We start from the raw sequence: 26,582 nt of genomic DNA, 5'->3' as shown, positions 1-26,582 counted from the left end.
TTCCTAAACACTACAATTTTGCATCATTCAGATTTCTTCTCCTCTCAGGACAGGAAAGGCGGGCCCTTCTGAGTGCAGGGCCCTGGGCAACTGCACTGGTTGCAGGCCCACATAGCCAGTCCTGTCCATTCTGCTCCAGAAAATGGGGTAAAGAGGCAACTGCACAGGCAACATAGGGAGAAGTTAGCCTCCAGAGCACGCAGCCTTAGTCTCCAGCAAATATTCACCTAATGCATCTTTGCTCAAAGCCACTAAGTAGAGTTTTGTTTTGTTTTTTTAACAAGATGACCAAAGAATTCATCAACTAACTTTTCTGCTTCTTAGTTCATTAGTGAGAGCTGTGAAGTAGTTATGACACTATTCCCTTTTATTTACCCTTTCACTCAGCCTGGCTCCTACAACTCTCCTCTAGAGAGGGTACAAAGAATGAAATTCTGTACTTCAACCTCCCAGGAGCAGGCTTTGGCAATTTTCCCCTCGGTTCTTACCTGACACAACATGATACGACAAAAGAGAATGGAGACCGGGAAGGCTGCCCTTCCTGGGTCTTTCCTCTTAGAGTGGTTTCATTATAATAGTGCAACTGCTTAAAAGAGGATCTGGCAGGTAATAAGCACTCGATAAATGTTAGCTATTACTGACGTTCGTGCAGTGAGGACGCCTCGTACTGTACCACTCCCCTGCATCCAAAGCTTCAGGCCTCGCTTTTTCAATTGTCCTTGGCACCTGCGGCCTGCAATGTGCCACATCCATTCCTCCACTTCCCACAGCTCATATGTTTCACAAACATTGAAATTCAGCCCACTTATTTTTCTAGTATAGAGATTCTCAAAACTGGCTATATACTTCAGAAGTACCTGGGGAGTTGTTGTTGTTTTCCAGTATCAGTGCATCGACCCATACCCAGGATATTCTCATGTATTGGTTCTCAAGCTGAGAACCACTGATCCAAAACTTGGCAGGTTCTATTATTAACTTATTTATTACACCAAGAAATGTATTTTAAATTATGGAATAGAATTACACTAGAGAACCCAAATAAAAAGAGATGGGTTTATTTAATCACAAAAAGATGGGCTAACTACCCTTCCACCAAAAGTTTCCATAACTAGGGAAAGCTTTATTTCTACGTTGTGGAGGAGATTCCAGTAATGGGAATGAACTTAATTTCAATGACTGCTAATGCTCTAAAGCAGTCTAAAGAACCCAACAGAACAGTTAGAAACTTACAGTAATGGACAATTTTATAAGATTTTGAGAATTAAAAATAATTCTCATCAAAAGTTATCAGAGGCTACTAAATAAAACCCTGTATTTGCATATAATACCCATTTAACTAAGTTATAATTATGGAGGTTAATTCCCTGCTTGGATCAAAGCTCAGAAATGTAGAGAAGGGCAATAGGAAAAACATTAAATTAAAAAAAAAAAAAAAAAAAACCCAGGAGTAATGTAGGCAGCTACCTTAAGGTCACAAGCAGTGCCTGTGTTCTTCACCGCTCTCTGTGGATCTCTCTGTACAATATACATTAAGCAAAAATACTTCTGCCATATAAGAGGTATAGAAACTAGAAGAGTTGCGATTTAGAAATGTTAGAAATTCTCAAAACTATAAATACATATTCAAATAAAGATTTCAAAACACATTCTAAAAGTTCTAGGTCATTGCATTATCCATCCCTAGTAAGACAGACAGAGAGAAGAGGGAAAGAATTTACTATACTTCAGATTGCTTCTTTCATATAATGATCAGTGATGAACAGGAATGGTATTCCTATTGGGACTTCTGTAGAAGTAAAATTTGCCTCAACAGGTGAGAACCAAGTTGACCACTGGCTATGATAAACGATATGGGATGTTTATATTTTTCTTGTATAATATTAGTCTCAAAAGATTTTAAATGTTCAACTATAACATAGGGCTTCTATGTGGAATGGCCATCCACAAGTTTATATCTTTCTTAAACTTATTTACATTTTCAATCTTGGCATTTTTATATTAACTCCAAACCTGCAGTAGGTTAAGATAATATTTTCTCTTTCTCTCATGCAAAGATCAATGCAAATCCCCTGGGCCCCTGTCTTCCATGTGGTGACTCAGCAATCAAGGAAGTTCAAATTTGTGGCTTTACAATCGCAACATGAGGTCCTCTTGGTTGTTAGAGCAGAAGGGACAGCTGGCGGGTTGTACACTGGCTTTTCTATTTTGGCTAGGAAATGGCACACGTCACTCCTGCCCATAGCCCAGAACTAGTCATATGACTCTACTTAACTGCAAAAGAGCTAAAAAATATAGGGAAGCAGATGTAATGTTTGATGAGCAGCAGCCACTGTTATTTTCTGTTTAACCGTTTTGCCTTCTGTTTTAAATAGCATTTCTTTTAAATTATCCTACATTGAGATCTACTAAGTTTACAGTATATGCCTCATTTTTTGACTCTAGTGAATACTTATTCACCCTCTGTTCGTGACTTAATTTTGATCCTACGTCCCTGGAATTGCAAATATCTTCATATATACCATTTGAACCTGGTCAAAAACTTGTTGACTAGAGTTTATAATATCTTCTATAGATCTTTCTTTACCTTCATGTATGTATATTTTTCTTGATATACAATGAGATATATTCTAGGTTCGGCATAAGTGTGGTATTAAACAGAGTAAAATATGTTTTTTTCTTTTCAATATCTTTTTTGATGACATTCAAAATTTTATTGGATGTTCTATCCGAAACAGAACACTGGTGCCTCAAGTCTAAATCTACAATATTACAACCTCATTAGCTGGAATCCCATTATCTTGTATGCAGAGTTGTGTAAATTTTCCCTAAAGTACTGTACAAACCCACATTGGAGTTCACGTTCTACTTTTCTACTTACTCAGCTAATCTTTTTGTTTGACCTTCCAGAGAGCAGCCCTTGACAGCATAACAGTAGGTTGGGGAGTATGTACATCATTGGAGTAAACATTGGTGACAACGGATTGAGTGTTTCTGCAGTGGAGCTAATAATGGGCCGTACTCTAAATGGAACAAGCTTTGGTGGTCAGTTTTTTTTTCTTTTAATTTTCTTCATAGTAGTACTCAAATTATCATAATTAGGATTATTGAAAGGAAAGGAAAATAATTTATTTTTTAAATATTGACTGCCTAGAACATATCTGAAGACTACATGAAAGCTATTTATTCTATTAGTTACTTGAAAGTAAACAGAGTTTCTTTATAGAAGGATAACTATAATTTGCAAATTGAAATTCAATTTGCATTAAAACGGACCAACATAGGGGAACAAAAGGTAGACGGTGATCAAATTGAGATACTTCCTTATCTAGAAACAGAAAATAATCTTGAATTTTTCTTTTGAAGAAAAAAATTTAATACATAAAAGTACAAAAAATTAAAGATGGCAAGGGGATAACCTATTTGAAGCAATCCAAATCTGACCTAGTAATTTCATTCATTTGAACAACACTGGTTAAACTACCTTTTCATGTCAAGCACCATGTCTTTATTTGGCATTTTGGCCAATTACGGGTTGGAAAGATATCAATTCTGTCCAAAAGCTGGCTGCTGACTACGAGAATAAGAAATTCGATCTGGATGCATTGGTGTCCCATACCCTTGCCTTTGACAAAGTTAATGAGGCATTTGACCTAATGTACCAAGGAAAAAGGTAAATTACCAAAGAGATGAGTGAGCAGTTTGAAAAACCTTTATGATGATTCTATTTTCATTTGATGTTGAAAACTAACCAGTGTGTCTTTTCTGACACTTTCCACATCATCAGAAGTACTCAATGTCCTTAAAAGATTAAACAGTGGCCATTTGCAAAAAAGAAAACTTCCTACTCTATTTCCGTAATGTACATGGACATACACTGTTCCAACATAGAGTGGTGATATAAACTGACACATATTTTCCCCTTCACAAACAATTGTTAACTCAGTTGGGGCTGCTCCACAGAAAGAGAGGTTTCTAGAGTATAATGTCAGGTTCAATATAGTACAATATGGCTCTGAGTCTGGAATCATTGTGGTCTGCAACTGACACAGAATGCCCACTCCAGGCGCTTCATTATCAGACTCAGGTGAAAACCATGAAGATGTGAGCAGTGAGTGGCAGGTAACAGATACTTAAAGGGTGCCCCAACTGTCTCATTCTCTTGCTTTGTCATGGTTGTCTTATAAGTGATTCAAGTCTACAATTTTAGCTACACTGTGCTCTCTTGGCATAGACCCTGAGAACTGATTTATAAAAATGTCCCAATCAGGGGATCCCTGGTAATTGGGGAGTGGGTAAGACTAGGATCAATGATTTTGGTTAAAATAATCAACCACACTGTTGGTCAGTAGAAGCAAAGGACAAAAACACCAGGAACAGTGTTACACAGAGGAGATGCAAAAAGGCAACAAAAAGAAGTGAAAGGGGGAAAGTATATAGTTAAATGACAGGAGTTCAAAGCAGAGAATAAATGTTGCAAAAGAAGAAAATAGATCCATGGTGTGAGGACCTAGGATACTTCCTGGGAAAGGAATCTGAGAAAATATCTCTACTGATATGAACTCCCTAATTTGCAGAAGGGTTACCTGCAACATATCAAAAAGAGGTTCAATAAAAAGAAAAGAACAATTAAGAAAATGGTAATAGGAACATACATATTGATAATTACCTTAAATGTAAATGGATTAAATGCTCCCACCAAAAGACACAGACTGGCTGAATGGATACAAAAACAAGACCCGTAAATATGCTGTCTACAAGAGACCCACTTCAGACCTAGGGACACATACAGACTGAAAGTGAGGGGATGGAAAAAGATATTCCATGCATATGGGAATCAAAACAAAGCTGCAGTAGCAATTCTCATATCAGACAAAATAGACTTTAAAATAAAGACTATTACAAGAGACAAAGAAGGACACTACATAATGATCAAGGGAGCAATCCAAGAAGAAGATATAACAATTCTAAATATTTATGTACCCAACATAGGAGCACCTCAATACATAAGGCAAATGCTAACAGCCATAACAGGAGACATTGACAGTAACACAACCATAGCAGGGGACTTTAACACCCCAATTCCACCAATGGACAGATCATCCAAAATGAAAATAAATAAGGAAACACAAGCTTTAAATGATACATTAAACAAGATGGACTTAACTGATATTTATAGGACATTCCATCCGAAAAAACCAGATTACACTTTCTCCTCAAGTGCTCAGGGAACAGTCTCCAGGATAGATCATATCTTGGGTCACAAATCAACCCTTGGTAAATTTAAGAAAATTGAAATTCTATCAAGTATCTTTTCTGACCACAATGCTATGAGACTAGATATCAATTACAGGAAAAAAGCTGTAAAAAACACAAACACATGGAGGCTAAACAATACACTACTTAATAACCAAGAGATCACTGAAGAAATCAAAGAGGAAATCAAAAAATACCTAAAAGCAAATGACAATGAAAACACAACGACCCAAAACCTATCAGATGTAGCAAAAGCAGTTCTAAGAGGCAAGTTTATTGCAATACAATCCTACCTCAAGAAACAAGAAACATCTCAAATAAAAAACCTAACCTTATACCTAAAGCAATTAGAGAAAGAAGAACAAAACAACCCCAAGTTGGCAGAAGGAAAGAAATCATAAAGATCAGATCAGAAATAAATGAAAAAGAAATGAAGGAAATGATTGCAAAGGTCAATAAAACTAAAAGCTGGTTCTTGGAGAAGATAAACAAAATTGATAAACCATTAGCCAGACGCATCAAGAAAAAAGGGAAAAGACTCAAATCAATAGAATTAGAAATGAAAAAGGAGAAGTAACAACTGACACTGCAGAAATACAAAGGATCATGAGAGATTACTACAAGCAACTATATGCCAATAAAAAGAACAACCTGAAAGAAATGGACAAATTTTTAGAAAAGCACAACCTTCTGAGACTAAACCAGGAAGAAATAGAAAATATAAACAGACCAATCACAAGCACTGAAATTGAGACTGTGATTTAAAATCTTCCAACAAACAAAAGCCCAGGATGAGATGGCTTCACAGGCGAATTCCATCAAACATTTAGAGAAGAGCTAACACCTATCCTTCTCAAACTCTTTCAAAATATAGCAGAGAGAGGAACACTCCCAAACTCATTCTATGAGCCCACCATCACTCTGATACCCAAACCAGACAAAGATGTCACAAAAGAAGAAAACTACAGACCAATATCACTGATGAACATAGATGCACAAATCCTCAACAAAATACTAGCAAACAGAATCCAACAGCACATTAAAAGGATCATACACCATGATCAAGTGGGGTTTATCCCAGGAATGCAAGGATTCTTCAATATATGCAAATCAATCAATGTGATACACCATATTAACAAATTGAAGGATAAAACCATATGATCATCTCAATAGATGCAGAAAAAGCTTTTGACAAAATTCAACACCCATTTATGATACAAACCCTCCAGAAAGTAGGCATAGAGGGAACTTACCTCAACATAATAAAGGCCATATATGACAAACCCACAGCCAACATCGTTCTCAATGGTGAAAAACTGAAAGCATTTCCTCTAAGATCAGGAACAAGAAAAGGTTGTCCACTCTCACCACTATTATTGAACATAGTTTTGGAAGTTTTAGCCTCAGCAATCAGAGAAGAAAAAGAAATAAAAGGAATCCAAATCGGAAAAGAAGAAGTAAAGCTGTCACTGTTTGCAGATGACATGATACTATACATAGAGAATCCTAAAGATGCTACCAGAAAACTACTAGAGCTAATCAATGAATTTGGTAAAGTTGCAGGATACAGTATTAATGCACAGAAATCTCTTGTATTCCTATACACTAATGATGAAAAATCTGAAAGAGAAATTAAGGAAACACTCCCATTTACCATTGCAACAAAAAGAATAAAATACCTAGGAATAAACCTACCTAAGGAGACAAAAGACCTGTATGCAGAAAACTATAAGACACTGATGAAAGAAATTAAAGATGATACAAACAGATGGAGAGATATACCATGTTCTTGGATTGGAAGAATCAACATTGTGAAAATGACTATACTACCCAAAGCAATCTACAGATTCAATGCAATCCCTATCAAACTACCACTGGCATTTTTCACAGAACTATAACAAAAAATTTCACAATTTGTATGGAAACACAGAAGACCAGGAGTAGCCAAAGCAATCCTGTGAAGGAAAAATGGAAGGAATCAGGCTCCCGGACTTCAGTCTATACTACAAAGCTATAGTAATCAAGACAGTATGGTACTGACAGAAAAAGAGAAATATAGATCAATAGAACAGGATAGAAAGCCCAGAGATAAACCCATGCACATATGGCCACCTAATTTACGACAAAGTAGGCAAGAATATACAATGGAGAAAAGATAGCCTCTTCAATAAGTGGTGCTGGGAAAACTGGACAGCTAAAAGAACGAAATTAGAACACTCCCTAATGCCATACACAAAAATAAACTCAAAATGGATTAAAGACCTAAATGGAAGGCCAGACACTATAAAACTCTTAGAGGAAAACAAAGGCAGAACACTCTATGACATAAATCACAGAAAGATTCTTTTTGAACCACCTCCTAGAGGAATGGAAATAAAAACAAAAATAAACAAATGGGACCTAATGAAACTTCAAAGCTTTTGCACAGCAAAGGAAACCATAAACAAGACGAAAAGACAGGGCTTCCCTGGTGGCGCAGTGGTTGAGAATCTGCCTGCCAATGCAGGGGACACGGGTTCGAGCCCTGGTCTGGGAAGATCCCACATGCCGCGGAGCGACTGGGCCCGTGAACCACAATTACTGAGCCTGCGCGTCTGGAGCCTGTGCTCCACAACAAGAGAGGCCGCGATCGTGAGAGGCCCGCGCACTGCGATGAAGAATGGCCCCCACTTGCTGCAACTGGAGAAAGCCCTCACACAGAAACGAAGACCCAACACAGCCATAAATAAATAAATAAAATATTTTAAAAAAATTAAAAAAAAAAAAAAAAAAAAAAGACGAAAAGACAGCCCTCAGAATGGGAGAAAATATTTGCAAATGAAGCAACTGACAAAGGATTAATCTCCAAAATTTACAAGCAGCTCATGCAGCTCAATATCAAAAAAACAAATAACCCAATCCAAAAATGGGCAGAATACCTAAACAGACATTTCTCCAAAGAGGATATACAGATTGCCAACAAACACATGAAAGAATGCTCAACATCACTAATCATTAGAGAGATGCAAATCGAAACTACAATGAGGTATCACCTCACACCAGTCAGAATGGCCATCATCAAAATATCTACAAACAATAAATGCTGGAGAGGGTGTGGAGAAAAGGGAACACTCTTGCACTGTTGGTGGGAATGTAAATGGATACAGCCACTATGGAGAATAGTATGGAGGTTGCTTAAAAAACTAAAAATAGAACTACCATACGACCCAGCGATCCCACTACTGGGCATATACCTTGAGAAAACCATAATTCAAAAAGAGTCACGTACCACAATGTTCACTGCAGCTCTATTTACAATAGCCAGGACATGGAAGCAACCTAAATGCCCATCGACAGATGAATGGATAAAGAAGATGTGGCACATATATACAATGGAATATTACTCAGCCATAAAAAGAAACAAAATTGAGTTATTTGTAGTGAGGTGGATGGAGTTAGAGTCTGTCATACAGAGTGAAGTAAGTCAGAAAGAGAAAAACAAATACCGTAAGCTAACACATATATATGGAATCTAAAAAAAAAAAAAAAGGTTCTGAAGAACCTAGGGGCAGGAAAGGAATAAAGACACAGATGTGGAGAATGGACTTGAGGACACGGGGAAGGGGAAGGGGAAGCTGGGCCGAAGTGAGAGAGTGTCATGGACTTATATATACTACCAAATGTAAAATAGATAGCTGTGGGATGCAGCTCCATAGCACAGGGAGATCAGCTCGGTGCTTTGTGACCACCTAGAGGGGTGGGATAAGGAGGGTGGGAGAGAGACGCAAGAGGGAGAAGATATGGGGATATATGTATATGTATAGCTGATTCACTTTGTTATAAAGCAGAAACTAACACACCATTGTAAAGCAATTATAGTCCAATAAAGATGTTAAAAAAAAAAAAAGAAGTAAAGAAATGATCCCCGTTCAGTGTGGTGAGGATGATTTTCTTTGCAGTTCAGGAGCAGACTCCGTGTTTTTTCAGATAGCTTAACAGAAAGGGAATGTGTGAAGGAGAAATTGCATGAATTTCTGCAAACAGAAATAAAGAATCAGCTGTGTGACTTTATATAAATTACATAAAGAAGAATTATCAGTGGAGGGCTACCTGGCTAAAATCAAATCCCTTTAAATAAAGATTTATCCTTGGAGAACAGACCTCAGGCTTTCAGTTGGGAAGTGAATGGATGTCTAGAAAACAAGTGGTAAGGACCGCAGAGTGGGAATGGCAGAGGAAAACAAGTCTCCCAAAACCATTTCTAAACTTTGCATACCCAGAAGAAGCAAGTCTGATGGAGAAACAAAGTCTGAAGTCTCATCTAGGCCCAGGATTATAAGGCAAACTACCAGTCAGACCACCATCACATCTCATTTCGCAAGGAAACCTGAGGAAGAACTTGAAAGACCGAAATTGGATGATTCTATCAATGAAGAAGAAAAAGACTAGGAGGAAAAGAGACATAAAGTCACATCCACAGAACCAGTTGCTAGACCACTCCCTGCAGAAGAACCAGAAAGAGTAAAACCATAAACACACACGGAGGAAGAAGAACAAAGAGATGAAAAAGAAGAGATTCAGAGGTCAAACTAAAGAACAAGCACCTAAACAGAAATCTAAGGAGCCAGGCAGAACAAGGAGTGCAAGATAAAATTCAGGATAAAGGAGATAATAAAGATGAAAACAGGCACAGAAGACAACCCAAAGATTCTAGCTGCCAGAGACCTGAAGAAAAAGAACCTGAAAGAGTAAAATCACAAGTTTCTGATTAGAAAGAGAAGGATGAAAAGTTTGGAGACTGAAAGTCCAAGATTAAAGTGCCAGCACGGGGGAGAAGAGACGCAAAACTATATCCAAGGACCCAACTGAGAAAAAAATAGATCAAATCAAAATAGTTGTGTCCTCCAAGACCCATCCTCCAAGGTGCATTCAATGCAGGCAGTACCTGGATGACAATGAACTAGGATATGAAAAGCATCCTCCTGATGCAGTGGATGAGATACAGTTGTTAATAAATGGGAGAATGTCTATCTTCGAAGCCAATGAATCTGGCTTTGAGAGGCTCTTCCCCAACCAAACTGACATGCTTCAGCACGTACTGTAAACGTGGTCACCTGTGCCCGATCGACACCAGCCTAATTAAGAAGAATGTCAAACTCTTCTTTTCTGATTCAGCAAAATCAATATAAAATGATGACCGATCTCTTGAAAGTGGTGTTAATGGCAAAATTCTTGGCCCCATAAATGAATGGTGGATCACTGGCTTTGACAGAGGTGAAAAGGCTCTCATGAGCTTCAGCACCTCATTTGTCAAATATATTATGATGGATCCCAAAGCAGAGAATGCACTGATGTTCAGCATGATGCAGGAGAAGATCTACACAAGTAAGGTAGTAGTTGAGTTCCTGCAGAACAACCCTGACTCAGCCTATGAAGACCGGATCAATAAGATTGAGGTTACTGTTTCTCCTCTGTGCTCATCCTAAGTCAATTCACTGCCCAGTTTGTGGTGGAACAAGTAGAGAATTATGATGAGACCGGGGATAGGGACAAGCAGCCCATCTTCCTGACCCACTACATGAGGGACCTGATCAAGTTGGCAGGGGTCATCCTGGGAAAAAGGCAAGCTGAAAGATGTCAGACCATTGGGCATTCTGCCAAGAAGAAGGACAAAGGCCCCACTAAAGCCACCACTACCAAGCTGCTCTACCAGATCTTTGACACTTTCTCCGCAGAGCAAATTGAAAAGGATGACAAAGACAAGAAGAATGCTTTTAAACGCCGACTATGTGGCATCTGCAAGATTTGTCAACAGCCTGAATGTGGAAAGTGGAAAGTGGAAAGCCTGTAAGGATACAGTTAAATTTGGTGGTAGGGAATGGAGCAAACAGGCTTGCCAAGAGAGGTGTCCCAATGTGGTCATGAAGGAGGCAGATGACAGCAATGTCAATGGCACTATCCCAGAGATGCCCTCACTCCAAAAACATGCACCAGGGGAAAAGAAAGCGCAAGAATCTGACCTACTGGGTTGGAGAAGCCATCAAGAGTGCTGGGAAGAAGAGTTACTGTAAGGAAGTGCGCATTGCCTCAGAAACCCTGGAGGTGGGCAACTGTGTCTCTTTTATTCCAGATAATGCCTCAAAACCACCGTCACGGCACTGTGGGAGGACAGCGGCAAAGGCAGAGCTTGCATACCCACTGGTTCTGTGTTGGGACACACAACGTCCTCGGGGCCACATCAGACCCCCTGGAGCTGCTCCTGGTAGACAAATGTGAGGACATGCAGCTTTTCATACACTCACAGCAAAGTGAAGGTCTATAAAGTTCTGTCATAAAACTGGGCCTTGGAGGGAGGCATGGATTCTGAGGCCCGGATGGCAGAGGATGATGGGAAGTCCTATCTCTACCAGCTGTGGTATGATCAAAACGATGCGAGATTTGAGTCCCCTCCAAAAACTCAGCCGACGGAGGAAAAGTATAAACTGTGCACAAGCTATGTTCATCTGACTGGAATGAGGCAAAAAGAAATTCCCAGGATCACAGAGCAGCTCGAGGATCTGGATGGCCGGGTTCTCTACAGCTCAGCCACCATGAATGGCATCCAGTATCGAGTGGGCGATGGTGTATACCTCCTCCCTAAGGCCTTCACGTTGGACATCAAGCTGTCCAGTCCTATAAAACACCCACAGAAGGAGCCTATCAGTGAAGATCTGAATCCAGAACACTACCAGAAATACTCCAACTACATCAAAGGCAGCAACCTGGATGCCTGTGAACCATACCAAACTGGCTGCATAAGAGATCTTCTGTATCAAGAAGAGTGATGGCAGCCCTATGAGACAGACATCAAGGTCAGTCAACAAGTTCTACAGGTTGGCAAAGGCCTCTGCTCTTCCAGGAGGCAGCAGACTCTTCCAGAAAACTGTGCCTGAAATGGGGTTGTAACATAGCACACACGGTGGTGTTTTAAGAGTTAGGTAGAGGTAGCTGTTTTCCCAAGTGTTTCTGATTATCTGTGGGTACTGACAATGACTATAACTATGTCATAGTCATTGCTTTTAGACCTCTATTTTAAAGTTGCAGAGTTGCAGAATTCTCCAAAAGAAATCCACGAGCGGAAGTCCAGGGTGTGACAAAAGCAGGGGTGGAGTGTTGTGGGCTCTGCCTGAGGCACCCCCAGAGATCCTTGAGTTCTGTTTACGACTGTCCACATTCTGCTCCTTCCCAGGAGTCCCTCCCCACTCCCGATCCTCCTGCTCTTCATGGGCACCCCCCTTCCTCCCTTTTTCTAGGGTTTCTCTCTGTGCACACTATTCCCAAGGTCTTGGCTTCACTCGGTCTTTTTCTGGGATCCTAACAGTAGTTAGGAGCTAACCTGAAACTAATCCATACAGATAGGTATAAAGTTGCTTCACTTCTTAGCTATTGCACATCAAAGATTTTCTAAAGAAAAAAAGAAAAAATAAACATTATTTTTTAAGCTACACAAAGTAACTTAGTGTGTAAGCCCTAAAATACCTTGTACAATCTCAATATTCCCATAAGCAGTATTCCTCAAGTTAGGAGTCAGGTTGGGGTTTAGGGCCTTAGACCCTGGCGCTCATAGCTCCTCCACAGCTACCCTTTTTCTCAGTCATGGAATATACCCACAAGGACTGCTAAGTGGCAGCCAAATGGAAAATGCTGCACTACTTTATTAATAGCTGGGCAAGTCTTTCATACTATCCCATGTAGGCCTGGTAGTCACTGGCAGAATGGAGGCTTAGGGGTAGACACCTGAATGAGGCCTCCTACTTCCCCCTGGCCTACTGAGAAGACCACCTGACTGCCCACACACCTGGAAAGGTGGCAACAGAGAAGGCAGAGGATGGGCCTCCCCAGGGATGCTGACCATACGGGAACATGAAGCACAACTGAGGGTAGGCCCTCCTGCCATACCAACTGCACAGAAGCAAGGAACTGGAGGGAACAAAACATGCAGTTGGCCTGTTAAGGTGTAGTGACCCTGATTCATGGTGAGGAAAGGACACAGAAGTCCTCCCTCCATAGGTAGGTGTAGCTTCAGGTCCTGGGTGAAGAAAATATTTGTGCATGGCAACCTGCTGATGCCAGGGGTTCTACAGCTCCAGCAGTAAGGTCCAAGATAAGAAATTCTCTGCCTTTGAGGCTTATCTCCCTCCTTGCTTCTACATGTTGAAGGAGTAGGAATTTTTGAGTTCTCCGCAAGCAATATTCCAACACACCAACCACCCCTTCTTCTGATGCCCAATTTTCCCTAAGCTACAGGAGAGCCAAGAGCAGTGACTATTCCAAGACGAAAATCTCACGACAACCTCAACATGCTCTACTTCTCTATAACACCACTGGGCCACAAGGATCTTGCCCAGAATCAAGTGAGGGTCCCCAATTTTTCCCCAGCTTACTAACACCATGTATAAAGTATTAGTAATGTCATGAATGGAAGTGGATGACAAGATAATAGAAATTAGACTTAGCAAAGTGGGTATCTATAAAGAAATATTAAGCCAAATCTTGAAACAAAAAAAACAAAAATTATTCATGGGTTTTGGTGAAATCTGTCATGAAAATTATACTGATTGTTGTTTTATTATTATTAACAGCATTAGGACAGTCCTGCTCTTTTGACAACTCCAGGAACAATTTGGAATACTAGCTGACTAAATCTGAACCTGTCTGGTTAATTCATTACCTGATATGATGAACAATGATAACTGTGAGTTTAAACAGATATTTACAGTTAACATGTCAATATCAAATAGCTATAGAGATTACAGCATTTTTATCCATAAAATATATTAGTATTTCCTATGTTAAATAACTATGCTAATTTATGTGTTTATGAATAGAATCATATGATGTTTGGGCATTGTTTAAAACTAGTTCTGGAGACGTGGGAGTGGGGAATGAAGGGATCATAAATAAAACTAGATTGCCTGTATGTTTATACTTTTTTAGGTGGGGTGATAAATATATGGGGTTTCATTATACTGCTCTGTCTACTATTATATACGTTTAAACTTTTCCATAATAAAAAGCTTTTTAACAGAAAAAGTCACTATCAATATGTAGAATGTAATAAGATACATATATCTTTAAATCTTGTGTTATATATATCATATATGTAACACAAGTTACAATAAGTTACAAGCTACTCTTCTTTAACAAGCTGCTAAATAATTTCCTTTTTAACATCTGTTCATTTCTCTTAGCCCCACTTTACTACTGTGAACTATAATCACTAGTACCGGGATATCAGAAACTGTATAAATGAATATATATATATATACACACACATATAGAGAGAGATTTTTTTAAAAGAAAATACATTTATACTCTCAAATTTCCATTTTTATTAAATAATTGCCCTTTTCATCTTTGATAATTATCACAATGCATAATGTTTAGAGATTAACAGAGTTAAACATCTGTAATTTGCACTAAGTAATCTATTTTCTATATTCAACTAGAAATGACAAAGAACAATGTACTTATAATAAATGTAGTAAGTAAAACTATTTACAGTTGCAAGATATAACAGACAATAAGATTTATATGAAAAGCAAAATGAGCGTTTTCAAACTATTATACTAATAGATGCTACAATGGGCAGTTTAAGAATAAGACATAATCATTTAGATTAGAGTAAGAAAGACTAGATCTCAGTTTAGCATAATTTCTGAAATCCACCAGTTTGGGGTTTTTTTAATGTTTACCACACGTCTAACTCTGAGAGAAGATAAACTCTGAAACTTTGGCTGAGGAGGGTAGTAATATCTCAAAGCAGAAACTTATATTCCTGCTTATTTAAGATTCTCTTTCATTAGAAATGGAAGCCAGTTAATCCGTCTGTAAAGGCTTCCTTTGTTGGCACTGTGGGGAATAGGACGCACCCCTCAGGTGGTTGGCCTTTCTCATGTTATTCTCTGTATCAGTTGTGTTTTCTCCTCCTGCCCTCCCCACCTCTCCTTGGGTTCCTCAATCCTTCCCAGGTCCAGCTTGAGACCCACCTCCTTCTCAGATCTTGGCAACCATAAAGCTGTTTTCCTTCCCTGATACCCTTTGGCTCTTAGTATCTTTATCGCAATCTTAGGACATGCTGTTTCGACTGCTAGTTTTTCAAGTATATGTTTGTAAACTCCTTGAAGGCAGAACAATCCTTGAATCCACCCTTCTGTCTGTTAGAGATGCTCAATAGATATGTGTTGTCTGATACCAAAGTTTACCCTCACAAGTGTCCAAATAGTTTATATTAGCCTTTATAAAAAATTAATTAATTTATTTTATTTTTGGCTGCGTTGTGTCTTCGTTGCTGCACATGGGCTTTCTCTAGTTGCAGTAAGCGGGGGCTACTCTTCATTGCAGTGTGCGGGCTTCTCACTGCAGTGGCTTCTCTTGTTGCAGAGCACAGGCTCTAGGCATGCGGGCTCAGTAGTGTGGCTCGCAGACTCTAGAGCGCAGGCTCAGTAGTTGTGGCGCGTGGGCTTAGTTGCCCCGTGGCGTGTGGGATCTTCCCGGACCAGGGCTCGAACCCATGTCCCCTGCATTGGCAAGCAGATTCTCAACCACTGCGCCACCAGGGAAGCCCTATATCAGCCCTTTTGAGTGAAATTTTTCCAAAACATTTCTATACTCCTCTTTTTTACTATATAATCACAAATCTAATCCTAATAACTCAGAATAGTCATTATGAGCATTATTTTTATTAATAACATTAATTAATAAAACCTATTAATTAGTAAAATTAATAACTAAGTTAATAATAAATTATTAACTAAGTTGTGAGGCAGTAGTTTCCCTCTCTCCCTCTCTCCAGTTATTCCTGCAGTCACCAACCCTGCCTCTATCAGTCTTCTATTTTTCCATGTCTGGTTCTATGATTTGAAAAACAAAAAAAATCTCATTATTCTTAACAAGACTGCTGGGATTATTTATAAAATCAGTGAAAACCCAAGGTGATATGTGTGGGGTTTAAAGCTTAACCTTTATCATTCCTTTAGCAGCAGAGGCCTTTTTTCTCATCCAGGCCCCCAACTGAAATTCCTAGTAAACGTAATTATAGTATAATTCTTCAAAATGTACACCTAATGTCTAAGTTACCCAAACATCTCTCTCTTAAAATAAGAAATGAATGCTGAGTCTTTATATGATACTCCAGAAACAATAAAAATCTTGTAACAATAATTCATTTGCTAATATGCAGAAAACTTCCATTTAAAAACTGTACTGTAGAGACACAAAAATAATCTGCAAACTACTGACAATTGTCTGCTTTTCCTCAGGGCTCTAATATTTATTCATTATTTTTAAATGTTAATTTTTAATTTTCTTTTCTTTTTTAATTATGGTTTATTACAGGGTATTGAATATAGTTCCCTGTGCTATACAATAGGACCTTGTCGTTTATCCATTCTCTATATAATAGTTTGCATCTGCTAGTCCCAAACTCCCAATCCATCCCTCTCCAAAATGTTACTCTTTAAAATACTAGGGGCAACACAAGTTATAGTATTTCTAGGGCATCAAGCCCCTGAAACAGAACTGGAATGGAACTGGACCCCTCCAAAGGAAAAAACAAAACAAACAAACAAAAAACATATTATTTAAAGGTTTTCATTCTCTAATGTATTTAGATACACAGGTCTATTTTTGTAATGATATTTTGATCTAAAATTATTACAAAGCTTTAAGAATGCCAGTTAATAGGGTGAATAATACCTGAATTTAGAAGCCAATAAAATCACAGTATATTCTTCTAAGAAGAAAAAAAAATGCATTTTAAGATACATTAACTGTCTTCAAACATCTTGGACTGTCATTGTTTATTAAATGCTACCACAATGCCCTCAGGTGTTTGTTTTTTTTAACATTTTTCCATCTATTTTCTTTGAGAAGAATTCAGAGAGAGACTAGCAACTTTCACCTATATCATAGCTGACATTTTTTTAAAGTACTTTCATGTGCATTATTTCATCTGATTCTTCAACAGTTTCACTAGACTACAGCTTCTTGAGGGCAAGGCCATTTTTCATATTCTGCAAGTGCTTTGCAGAGAGCAGGCCAATTTTTCCCTTATGGTTAAAGCTAGGGTTTGCCTCCCTAGTTCTGCTCTCTGGAGCATCACAAAGTTCAGTCCCTCTGCTAGTTGAACCCAGCTGGCACACCCGCTTCTCCCCTACCATCATGTCCTCTTTATTCCTAATTACATATTGCTAAGTATTCTTAAACTCAATACACCATATACAGTCTCAGTAACATACCTATTCTGAATAATATACCAGTAAATGCTGGCTATATCTGTATATTCTTTAGTCAATCATATCCGTTGTTGACAAATATTGAGCTATATAAAAACCCTAAATATTTCCTCTCTGGAATGCGATTAAACCAGAATGCTCTTATTCTATCACTTAAACCCAGGGATAGACCATTTGTCTTCTCTGAAGTTTCAAGGTCTTTTTAGAAAGAAATTATAAGTATATAAGGCATTTAATAATAAAGAAGAAAAGCTATATCCTCCTTATTTTATTATTAAATAACATTTTTATCCCTTTCTCCATTTCTATCAATAAAATTCTGTTCTATAGGCCTGCTGTTAATATAACTAATAAAATTTCACAACCTGACCTTAAAAATAAAAGTCTTCATAATTAACCAAAGGAGTCTGAGAAAGAAATGAAAGAGATGTCTCTTCTTGCAGCTTTGAAAAGAGAAATAAATTCTGCATCGTAAGCTGCTTTTAAAAACCTGATTTGATAAAGTATTAAATTAAGAATCTTTCCAAGAATATCATTTTGCTCTCCTCAGCAATATGGAGACATGTAAATACTCACAAGTGTTACTAAAATGTCTTCTGATCTTTGTTAAAAAGATATCCATTCTCCGTTAATACAAATGTTATTTAAACCAAAAGGTCTTGTGAAACTCCAAAGACTCCAGAGAAAGTGTTGCCTGCTGAACAATATCCCCAGGATGGGTCACCTTTTTCACCTGATCATTGACAATCTCTTCCAAAATCAGACCTTTTGTCAAGATTCACATGGAATATAAATTTCCTCACACTCAGTGCCTGTTATGGAAGGTCCATCCATATATCTCTTTTCCAGACTTCCTTATTACCAATCCTACAACCTCATTCTTTCAAAGTCCCTCATCATCTGACCAAATCATTAATTAATTACTACCTATTAATCAATGTAGATTTGTATCTCAGATCATTTCATTCCTATCAGAGGACTCACAGTGATATAACGCTTGAAGTTCTGTACTCTGACAAGATTTCCCGAGTCTACCTCTACCAACTGCCAGAATATCATGCAGAGCATTATAACCAAGCTGAAATTCTCTTCCTCCTCTATGAACTGATCACAGGGAATCTCCCCAAGGGGTGGAAGTGCAGTAGGAGTCTGAGTCAACTGCTCAGGCAATTTACTGTGCCTTCAGGATTTGCTTGGGTCTAGTCCTATATACATCACTTCCTTTAGTAAGGCTATCCTCCTGGGTACATCCAGCCTTATAATTTTGTGGATCCAGTAACACCCAGTTCATGGTGAGAAACTCAGATAGCATGATCACCTAGTGATCACCATGGTCACCACGGTCAGGCACTTTTAATCATAACCAGGACTGAAGAGAGTATAACTTTGCTCTAAAACTCTAGGTTCTCCACCATGATTCTACCATTGGAGTTGCCACAGGCTCCATACAATGTCCTGCTATGGTCCCTTAAAAGCCATTCAGTCCACAAAAGGAAAGCATCAGAGTTGTTTTCATAGCAGACTAGACCAGCTGAACTTCTTTTGCTCTAGGTTCTACTCAAAGAGGGCAGTTTTTTAGGTCACACTATAAACAGGTGAGAGCTACCCAAAGATGGTGTTGCCCACACTGGATGCCTACTCATTAGCCATTCCTCTCTTCTCCCTTACAAACGGAACCCCAGTTTTATTCAGGAAACAGGCAATAATGAGCTCAGGCAAGGTGGGACTCTCCCTCAGCTCCAGAAGTTAAACTACAACTGGTCTCATCCCATTCCTCTTTGCTAGTGACTGACTTGGGTAGACATACAACTTCATTCTGGTGAATGAGACACAAGGGGAAATCTTCTGGGGGAGTGACTTCCCTTCTGATTTTAAAAAAGAGGAGGGGTAGGGTAAAGAAAAGACCCTTTCCATGTGGAGAAAAGGGAACCCTCCTACACTGCTGGTGGGGATGTAAATTGGTGCAGCCACTATGGAAAACAGTACGGAGGTTCCTCAGAAAACTAAAAAAAGAACTACCATGTGACCCAGCAATCCCCCTCCTGGGCATATGTCCGGAGAAATCTCTAATTCGAAAGGATACATGTATCCCTATGTTCACAGCAGCACTATTTACAATAGTCAAGACATGAAACAACCTAAATGTCCATCAAGATGAATGGATAAAAAAGATATGGTACATATATACAATAGAGTACTACTTAGCCATAAAAAAGAATGAAATAATGCCATTTGCAGCAACACGGGTGGACCTAGAGATTATCATATTAAGTGAAGTAAGTCAGAAAGAGAAAGACAAATACCATATGATATCACTTATGTGTGGAATCTAAAATATGACACAAATGAACTTATTTTTGAAACAGAAACATACAGACATAGAAAACAAACTTATGGTTACCAAAGGAGAAAGGGTGTGGGGAAGAGATAAGGTAGGAGTTTGAAATAGCAGATACAAACTCCTATATGTAAAATAATCAACAAGGACCTACTGTATAGCACAGGGAACTATATTCAATATCCTGTAATAAACCATAATGGAAAAGAATACGAAAAATAATATGTATATACATGTATAACTGAATCACTTTGCTGTATACCAGAAACTAACACAACATTGTAAATCAACTATACTACAATTTTTATTTTTATTTATTTATTTATTTAGGCCATGCCACGCAGCTTGCAGGATCTTAGTTCCCCAACCAGGGATGGAACCCTTGCCCCCTGAAGTGGAAGCACGGAGTCCTAACCACTGGACTGCCAGGGAATTCCCTATACTTCAATTTTTTAAAAAGAAAACAAAGGGGGGGGTGTGGGGAGAAAAGACCCTTTCCTTCCTGCCTTTGGATACCGTCATGTAAGGACATGACAGTCTGGCGCTGCAGCAGCCATCCTGCAACCATGATGGGAAAGACGAGAATGGCAGAGAACTTGAACTGGAGCCTTGTCATCACTGAGCAGCAGAATTTACCATTCTCTTTCATTAAAATGTCCGGCACTTTCAGAAGCAACCATCTACCCCCCACAGGCTTTGAATGACTCGTGTACTTTAACACCCTTCTACAGCAAAAATCTTGTGGTCCCTAAGGTTTTGCCTTTAATACTTTCTTACTTATTTCCAGGGAATCAGAGTTGATTTTCTATTAACTGTTCCACCCCTGCATACCTAGAGATAATCTACTCCTTAAAATCAACTGGATTTTCACTGCTTTCAGCCTCAACAGGTCAGATAATTAATCCCAGACTGACCCATTTCCTTGATGGTCTGTTTTCTTGCAAAATTCCTGATACTGCTTTTGATTGACTTCATTGCAAGTCACAGAAATCAATTCTGGCTAATTTATAATGATAAGGAATTTATTATTGGGCAAGTCCTAGAACTATCAAGAGGACTAGAAAACACTTTCAGAGATTTATAGCTTGAAATTATGTCCAAGCCCAAGCAGCAGAACTGATCTGGTCACCATTTTCCTTGCCCTCAGGTTCAAGATGCTGCAGACTGAACCATCAATTCCACCCCTGGACAGAGGACACCGCCACTGGCTTGACTGCCATTACTGCCACAGGAAATTAAGTCTGCAGTAGAGAAGGAGTGAGGGGCTTGCTTCTTCTCCCTTCTGTGTTCCACCTCCTCCCACCACTTGCTAGCTACTGCTTCAAGTCCCCTCAATTGTCCAGCCTGGAAAAGAGGAGAAATTTAGAGGAAAAGAGTACATTTTATACAACAAATACTGTTGCAATCTGATATTGGTGTCCTTTGGGTGCAGCATCTTTTAGATACTGAATTCCTTCTTGAGTGGGGAATTCCTGTGGGTTTCACAAAGAATCCTCTGACCCAGTAGGGATCTCTACCTGCAACTCCTTTATAGGGATGATTCTTTCTACAACTGGCCAACTAAGACTCTGCCTTCAACGCCTTGCTTCCACAAGGGTCACCTTACCTCTCCAGGTGGATCTCTGTGATAAAGTTCCTTTTAAAATAATCTACAATTGTATTCCTTTGCAGTTTCCACCTTTGGTCTGTGGGAAACACACTTGCATCCTTGTCCCCACTAAACTCTGCTCTACTTCATTCTGCCACCAGACAGGCTGTTATCTAGCCAGCCTCTAGCCTTAAATTTTTTCAATTTATTTCAGATAACAGACCTTGCATCTTCCACATTTCAGAGAAAATACTTCAAGCTTTTTGAGTGTTTTTCTTCTCTTGGTTTCAGATGAGGGGGAAGTGCTCCCAACATACTTAAGAGGAAGTAGGAGGGGCATATACAGCACACTGACAACTCTCTCCAAAGAAATTCTCTCCAAACCATTTCTGCCCTTCCCCATGGATTCTTTGCCCTCCCTTATATAGCCGAGAGATAGGAGATGAGCTAATGCTGACAGAAGAAATTTTCTGTCTCTTAGCATGTCCTACATAAGGTACCCTAGTACCTTGCTTTAGAATGTGAGGGTGATTTTGGCACCTATATTGCTTGGCCTTGGAGTTTTTAGCCAAAACTGAGACAAAATGAAAAGTTCCATTTTAATTTCCTGTTACATTTAATCATGAAACTGTCCCTTGTACAGGCATACCTCAGAGATATTGCAGGTTTGGTTCCAGACCACTGCAATAAACTGAATGTAGCAATAAAGTGAGTCACATGAATTATTTTTTTGGTTTCCCAGTGCATATAAAAGTTATGTTTATACTACACTGTAGTCTATTAAGTGTACAATAGCATTATATGTCTAAAAAAAAGTACATACCTAACTTTATCACTAAAAAATGCTAACCATCAACTGACAACACAAGGTTTCCACAAACCTTCAATTTTTAAAAATTCAGTATCTGTGAAATGCAATAAAGTGAAGCACAATAAAATGAGGTATGCCTGTACTTCTCCAGCCTGTCAGGTTTTCCAGAGTCTCCATAGTTCCAATCAGGAAAAGATATGTTCAGGTTACTTACAATAATGGATAACTTATAATATATTACCTACAAAAAACATAAAGAAAGTTTACTTCTTTGGGATCGTAGCACCACCCAAGGAGTCTCTGACCCCCTAATTCTGTGATATGTGTTCGTCTTGAAAAGTAACAGGAAAAACTGCACAACACAATTCAGATTTGCAGCTGCAAATTAGGTGTCCATCTACTTTGTATGCTATGTGTATGTGTGTTTTCCCAAGAGAAAGGGTTTGATGGGTAGATTTCGAGCCTCAGTATTTAACAGAATTAGTACCAACCACTTCTGGCTCCCTCGTGTTCAACCCATCTGTGGCAGTTCAGTTTCCTGTTCCAATTCAGAGGGGCCATAGCAAGGGCTATCTCTACCTCTCTAATGGAATATGTACCCAAGCAATGTCAACTGAAGCTGGTAAAACAAAAAACAAAAAAAGTTCCCCTCAAAATGTAGCAGACATTTATGGCTTCATGAACTCTTCCTTAAATTCATTCAATACTTATCTTTATTTCTTGTGAGCTCTATGAAATATGCTTCAACTTTTTGAAGTCTGTTTGACTATGTCTAGTGTACACTTACTTGCATGTTACAAAGTCTAAAATGACAGGTCATTTTCACCTAATAAGCCCTGCAGTTCAAAATGAGCTGAATTAAAAATAAATCTAAATATAAATGTTTCAGACATTACATGAAATTCCTAAAAATCTTATATGTTCTGGTATAATGTTATAAGTCATAATTCTAGTTATTACTTTAAAATGTATATCTCAGAAATAAAAATGAATAAATAAAATAAATTTTAAAAATAAGCTGAATTATCTTAAGAGTCAGAATTAAGTACAAGTTAACAGTGTCACTCATTGTTTCCTCTCTTCTATTCGATGAAATGGAGAGCACAGTAGGTCAAGAATTTAACAAAGGGCCTACTTCCAAATGCTGCCAGGAGGTTGAGGTTCCCCAATACTTCTATATTTTGCTGCTATACCCATTTTGTGATCTGTATCTGGAAAGATCACCTGTATCTCCTACCTGCTCAGGCTATTTCTACTTTAGTCCACACTAGCAAATTCTCTAATGAGAATGAGGGCCTCTGATTTCACCTTGTATCAATTTTTTCTTCTCATAGAAAGTAGATGAGACTTACACATCTACTTGTAACTCCTGTCTATTATTTTTTAATACGCTTTATTTTTTAGAACAGTTTTAGGTTCACAGCAAAACTGAGTAGAAATACAGAGTTCCCACGTACCTCCTCCTCCCTACCGCACACACACAACCTCTCCCAATATCAACGTTCCCCACAATACTTGTACATTTGCTACATTGATGAACTACTTTGACACATCATTATCACCCAAACTCCTATGTTAAGGTTCACTCTTGGTGTTGTACATTCCACAGGTTTTGGCCAATGTATAATGATATATATCTACCGTGTAGTATCATAACAGCATAGTTTCATTGCCTTAAAAATGCTCTCTGTTCCACCTATTCATCCCTCCCTCCCCACTAACCCCTGGCAATCACTGATTTTTCTACTGTCTCCATAGGTTTCTTTTCCAGAATGTTAAATGTATAGTTGGAATCACACAGTATGTAGCCTCTTCAGATTGCCATCTTTCACTTAGTAATATGCATCTAAGATTCCTCCATGTCTTTTCAGGGTTTAATAGCTCATTCCTTATTAGTGCTCAATAATATTACATTGTCTAGCTGAACCACAGTTTATCCATTCACCTACTGAAGGATATCTTAGTTGCTTCCAAGTTTTGGCAATTATGAGTAAAGCTGCTACAAAACTTGTGTGGACATGAGTTTTCAACTTTTGGGTAAATACCAAGGAACAGGATTGCTAGATCACATGGTAAGAATATGTTTAGTTTTGTAGGAAGTCACCAAACTGACTTCCAAAGTGGCTGTATCATTACACATTCCCACCAACAATGAATGAGAATACCTGTTACATTTGGTGATGTCAGTGTTTTGGATTTTGGCCATTCTAATAGGTGTGTAGTAGTATCTTATTGTTTTAATTTGCAATTCCCAAATGACATATGATGTTGAATACTTTTTCATATGCTTAGTTGCCATATGCTTCTTTAATGAGCAATATGTTCAGATCTTTCACCCCATTTTTAATTGGGTTTTTTGTTTTCTTATTGTTGAGTTATTTGTATATTTTGGAAAATGGCCCTTTATCAGATATGCCTTGCTAATATTTTCTCCCAACCTGTGGCTTCCCCTATTCTCTTGACAGTGTCTCTCACAGAACAGAAATGTTGTTTTATATTAATGAAGTCCAGCTTATCAATTATTCCTTTTATGGATCATGCCTTTGGTATTGTATTTTAAGAGTCATCACCATACCCAAGGTCATCTAGATTTTCTCCTATGTTATCTTCTAGGAGTTTTATAGTTTTGCATTTTACATTCAGGTCTATGATCCATTATGACTTAATTTTTGTGAGGTCTGTGTCTAGATTCATTTTTTTGCATGTGAATGTCCAGTTGTTCCAGTACCATTTTTGAAAAGAGTGTATTTTCTCCATTGTATTTTCTTTGCTATGCTGTCAAAGATCATTGACTTTATTTACGTGGGTCTATGTCTGGGCTCTCTATTCTGTTTCATTGATGCGTCTATTCTTCTGCCAATACCACACTGTCTTATTATAGCTTTATAGTAAGTCTTTAGGTTGGGTGGTGTCAGTCCTCCAACTTTCCTCTTTTCCTTCAATACTGAGTTGACTAATCTGGGTCTTTTGCTTCTCCGTACAAACTTTAGAGTCAGTTTGTCAATAACCACAAAAATATCTTGCTGGGATTTTGATTGGAATTGTGTTGAATCTACAGATCAAGAGGGGGAGAAATGACATCTTGACAATATCAAGTCTTCCTAACCAGGGACTTCCCTGGCAGTCCAGTAGTTAAGACTCCACGCTCCCAATGCAGGGGGCCTAGGTTCAATCCCTGGTCAGGGAACTAGATCCTGCACACCGCAACAAAGATCCCGTGTGAAGCAACTAAAGACCTGGCACAGCCAAATAAATAAATAAGTCTTCCTATCCATGATCTGGACTATCTCTCCATTTATTTTGTTCTTGTTTGGTTTCTTTCATCAGAATTTTACAGTTTTTCTTCATAGATCTTGTACATATTTTGTTAAATTTATATCTAAGTATTTCATTTTTCCCATGCTAATGTAAATTGTATTGTTTTTAATTTCAAGTTCCACTTGTTCATTGCTGGTATATAGGAAAGCAACTGACTTTTGTATACCACCTTCTATCCTTCAACCTTGCTATAATTGCTTATTAGTTCCACGAGTTTTTTGTGGATTCTTAGACAGTCATGTCATCTGTGAACAAAGACAGCTTTATTTCTTCCTTGCCAATCAGTATATCTTTTATTATCTGTTCTTGTCTTATTGTGTTAGCTAGGACTTCCAGTATGATATTGAGAGGGAGTGGTGAGAGGGGATAGCCTTGCCTTGTGTCTGATTTTAGTAGGAAAGCTTCTAAATACTTTCTCATCATTAAGTACGTTGTTAGCTGTAGATGTTCTTTATCAAGTTGAGAACTTTCCCCTCTATTCCTAGTTTCCTTAGAGTTGTCATCATGAATGGGTGTTGGATTTTGTCAAATGTTTTTTCTGCATCTATTGATATGATTGTGCGATTTTTCTTCTTTAGCCTGTTAATGAAATGAATTACATTAGTTGATTCTCAAATGTTGAACCAGGCTGCATACCTGAGATAAATCCCTTGGTTGTGCCATATAACTCTTTTTTTAAATTACTGGATTCAATCTGATAATATTTTGCTGAGAATTTTTACATGTAGGTTCATGATAGATATTGTTCTCTAGTTTTCTTGTAATGGCTTTGCCTGGTTTGGGTATTAGGGTAATGCTGGCTTCACAGAATGAATTAGTAAGTATCTATCTTCCTCTGTGTCTCTCTCTAAATAAAGACTGTAGATAACTGGTACAATTTCTTTCTTAAATAGTTGGTAGAATTCACCAGTGCACCCCTCTGAGCATGGTGCTTTCTGTTTGGGAAGGTTATTAATTATTGATTTGATTTCTCTAATAGATATAAGCCTATCCAAATGGTCTGTTTCTTCTTGTGTGAGG

At 38.4% G+C, this 26,582-nt stretch overlaps 1 protein-coding gene and 1 pseudogene across 1 annotated transcript in view; both read left to right on the top strand.

Annotated features, from left to right (window-relative positions):
- LOC118895895 (all-trans-retinol dehydrogenase [NAD(+)] ADH4-like) overlaps positions 1-21,239 on the top strand; it is a 100,343-nt gene extending 79,104 nt beyond the window's left edge. Inside the window, 5 exon segments of the mRNA XM_036853460.1 lie at positions 2,908-2,950; positions 2,953-3,040; positions 3,530-3,670; positions 13,854-13,966; positions 20,993-21,239. Of these exon segments, the coding sequence (XP_036709355.1) occupies positions 2,908-2,950; positions 2,953-3,040; positions 3,530-3,670; positions 13,854-13,878 (297 nt within the window). The 3' untranslated portion in view covers positions 13,879-13,966; positions 20,993-21,239.
- Positions 4,051-12,177, top strand: LOC118895833 (annotated as a pseudogene).
- Positions 21,240-26,582: the final 5,343 nt, after the last annotated feature.

Source organism: Balaenoptera musculus, chromosome 5 (assembly GCF_009873245.2).
Source record: "Balaenoptera musculus isolate JJ_BM4_2016_0621 chromosome 5, mBalMus1.pri.v3, whole genome shotgun sequence".
NCBI classification, from domain to species: Eukaryota; Metazoa; Chordata; class Mammalia; order Artiodactyla; family Balaenopteridae; genus Balaenoptera; species Balaenoptera musculus.
Note: the sequence above shows the minus strand (reverse complement) of the source record. Positions and strands in the feature narration are given on the sequence as shown.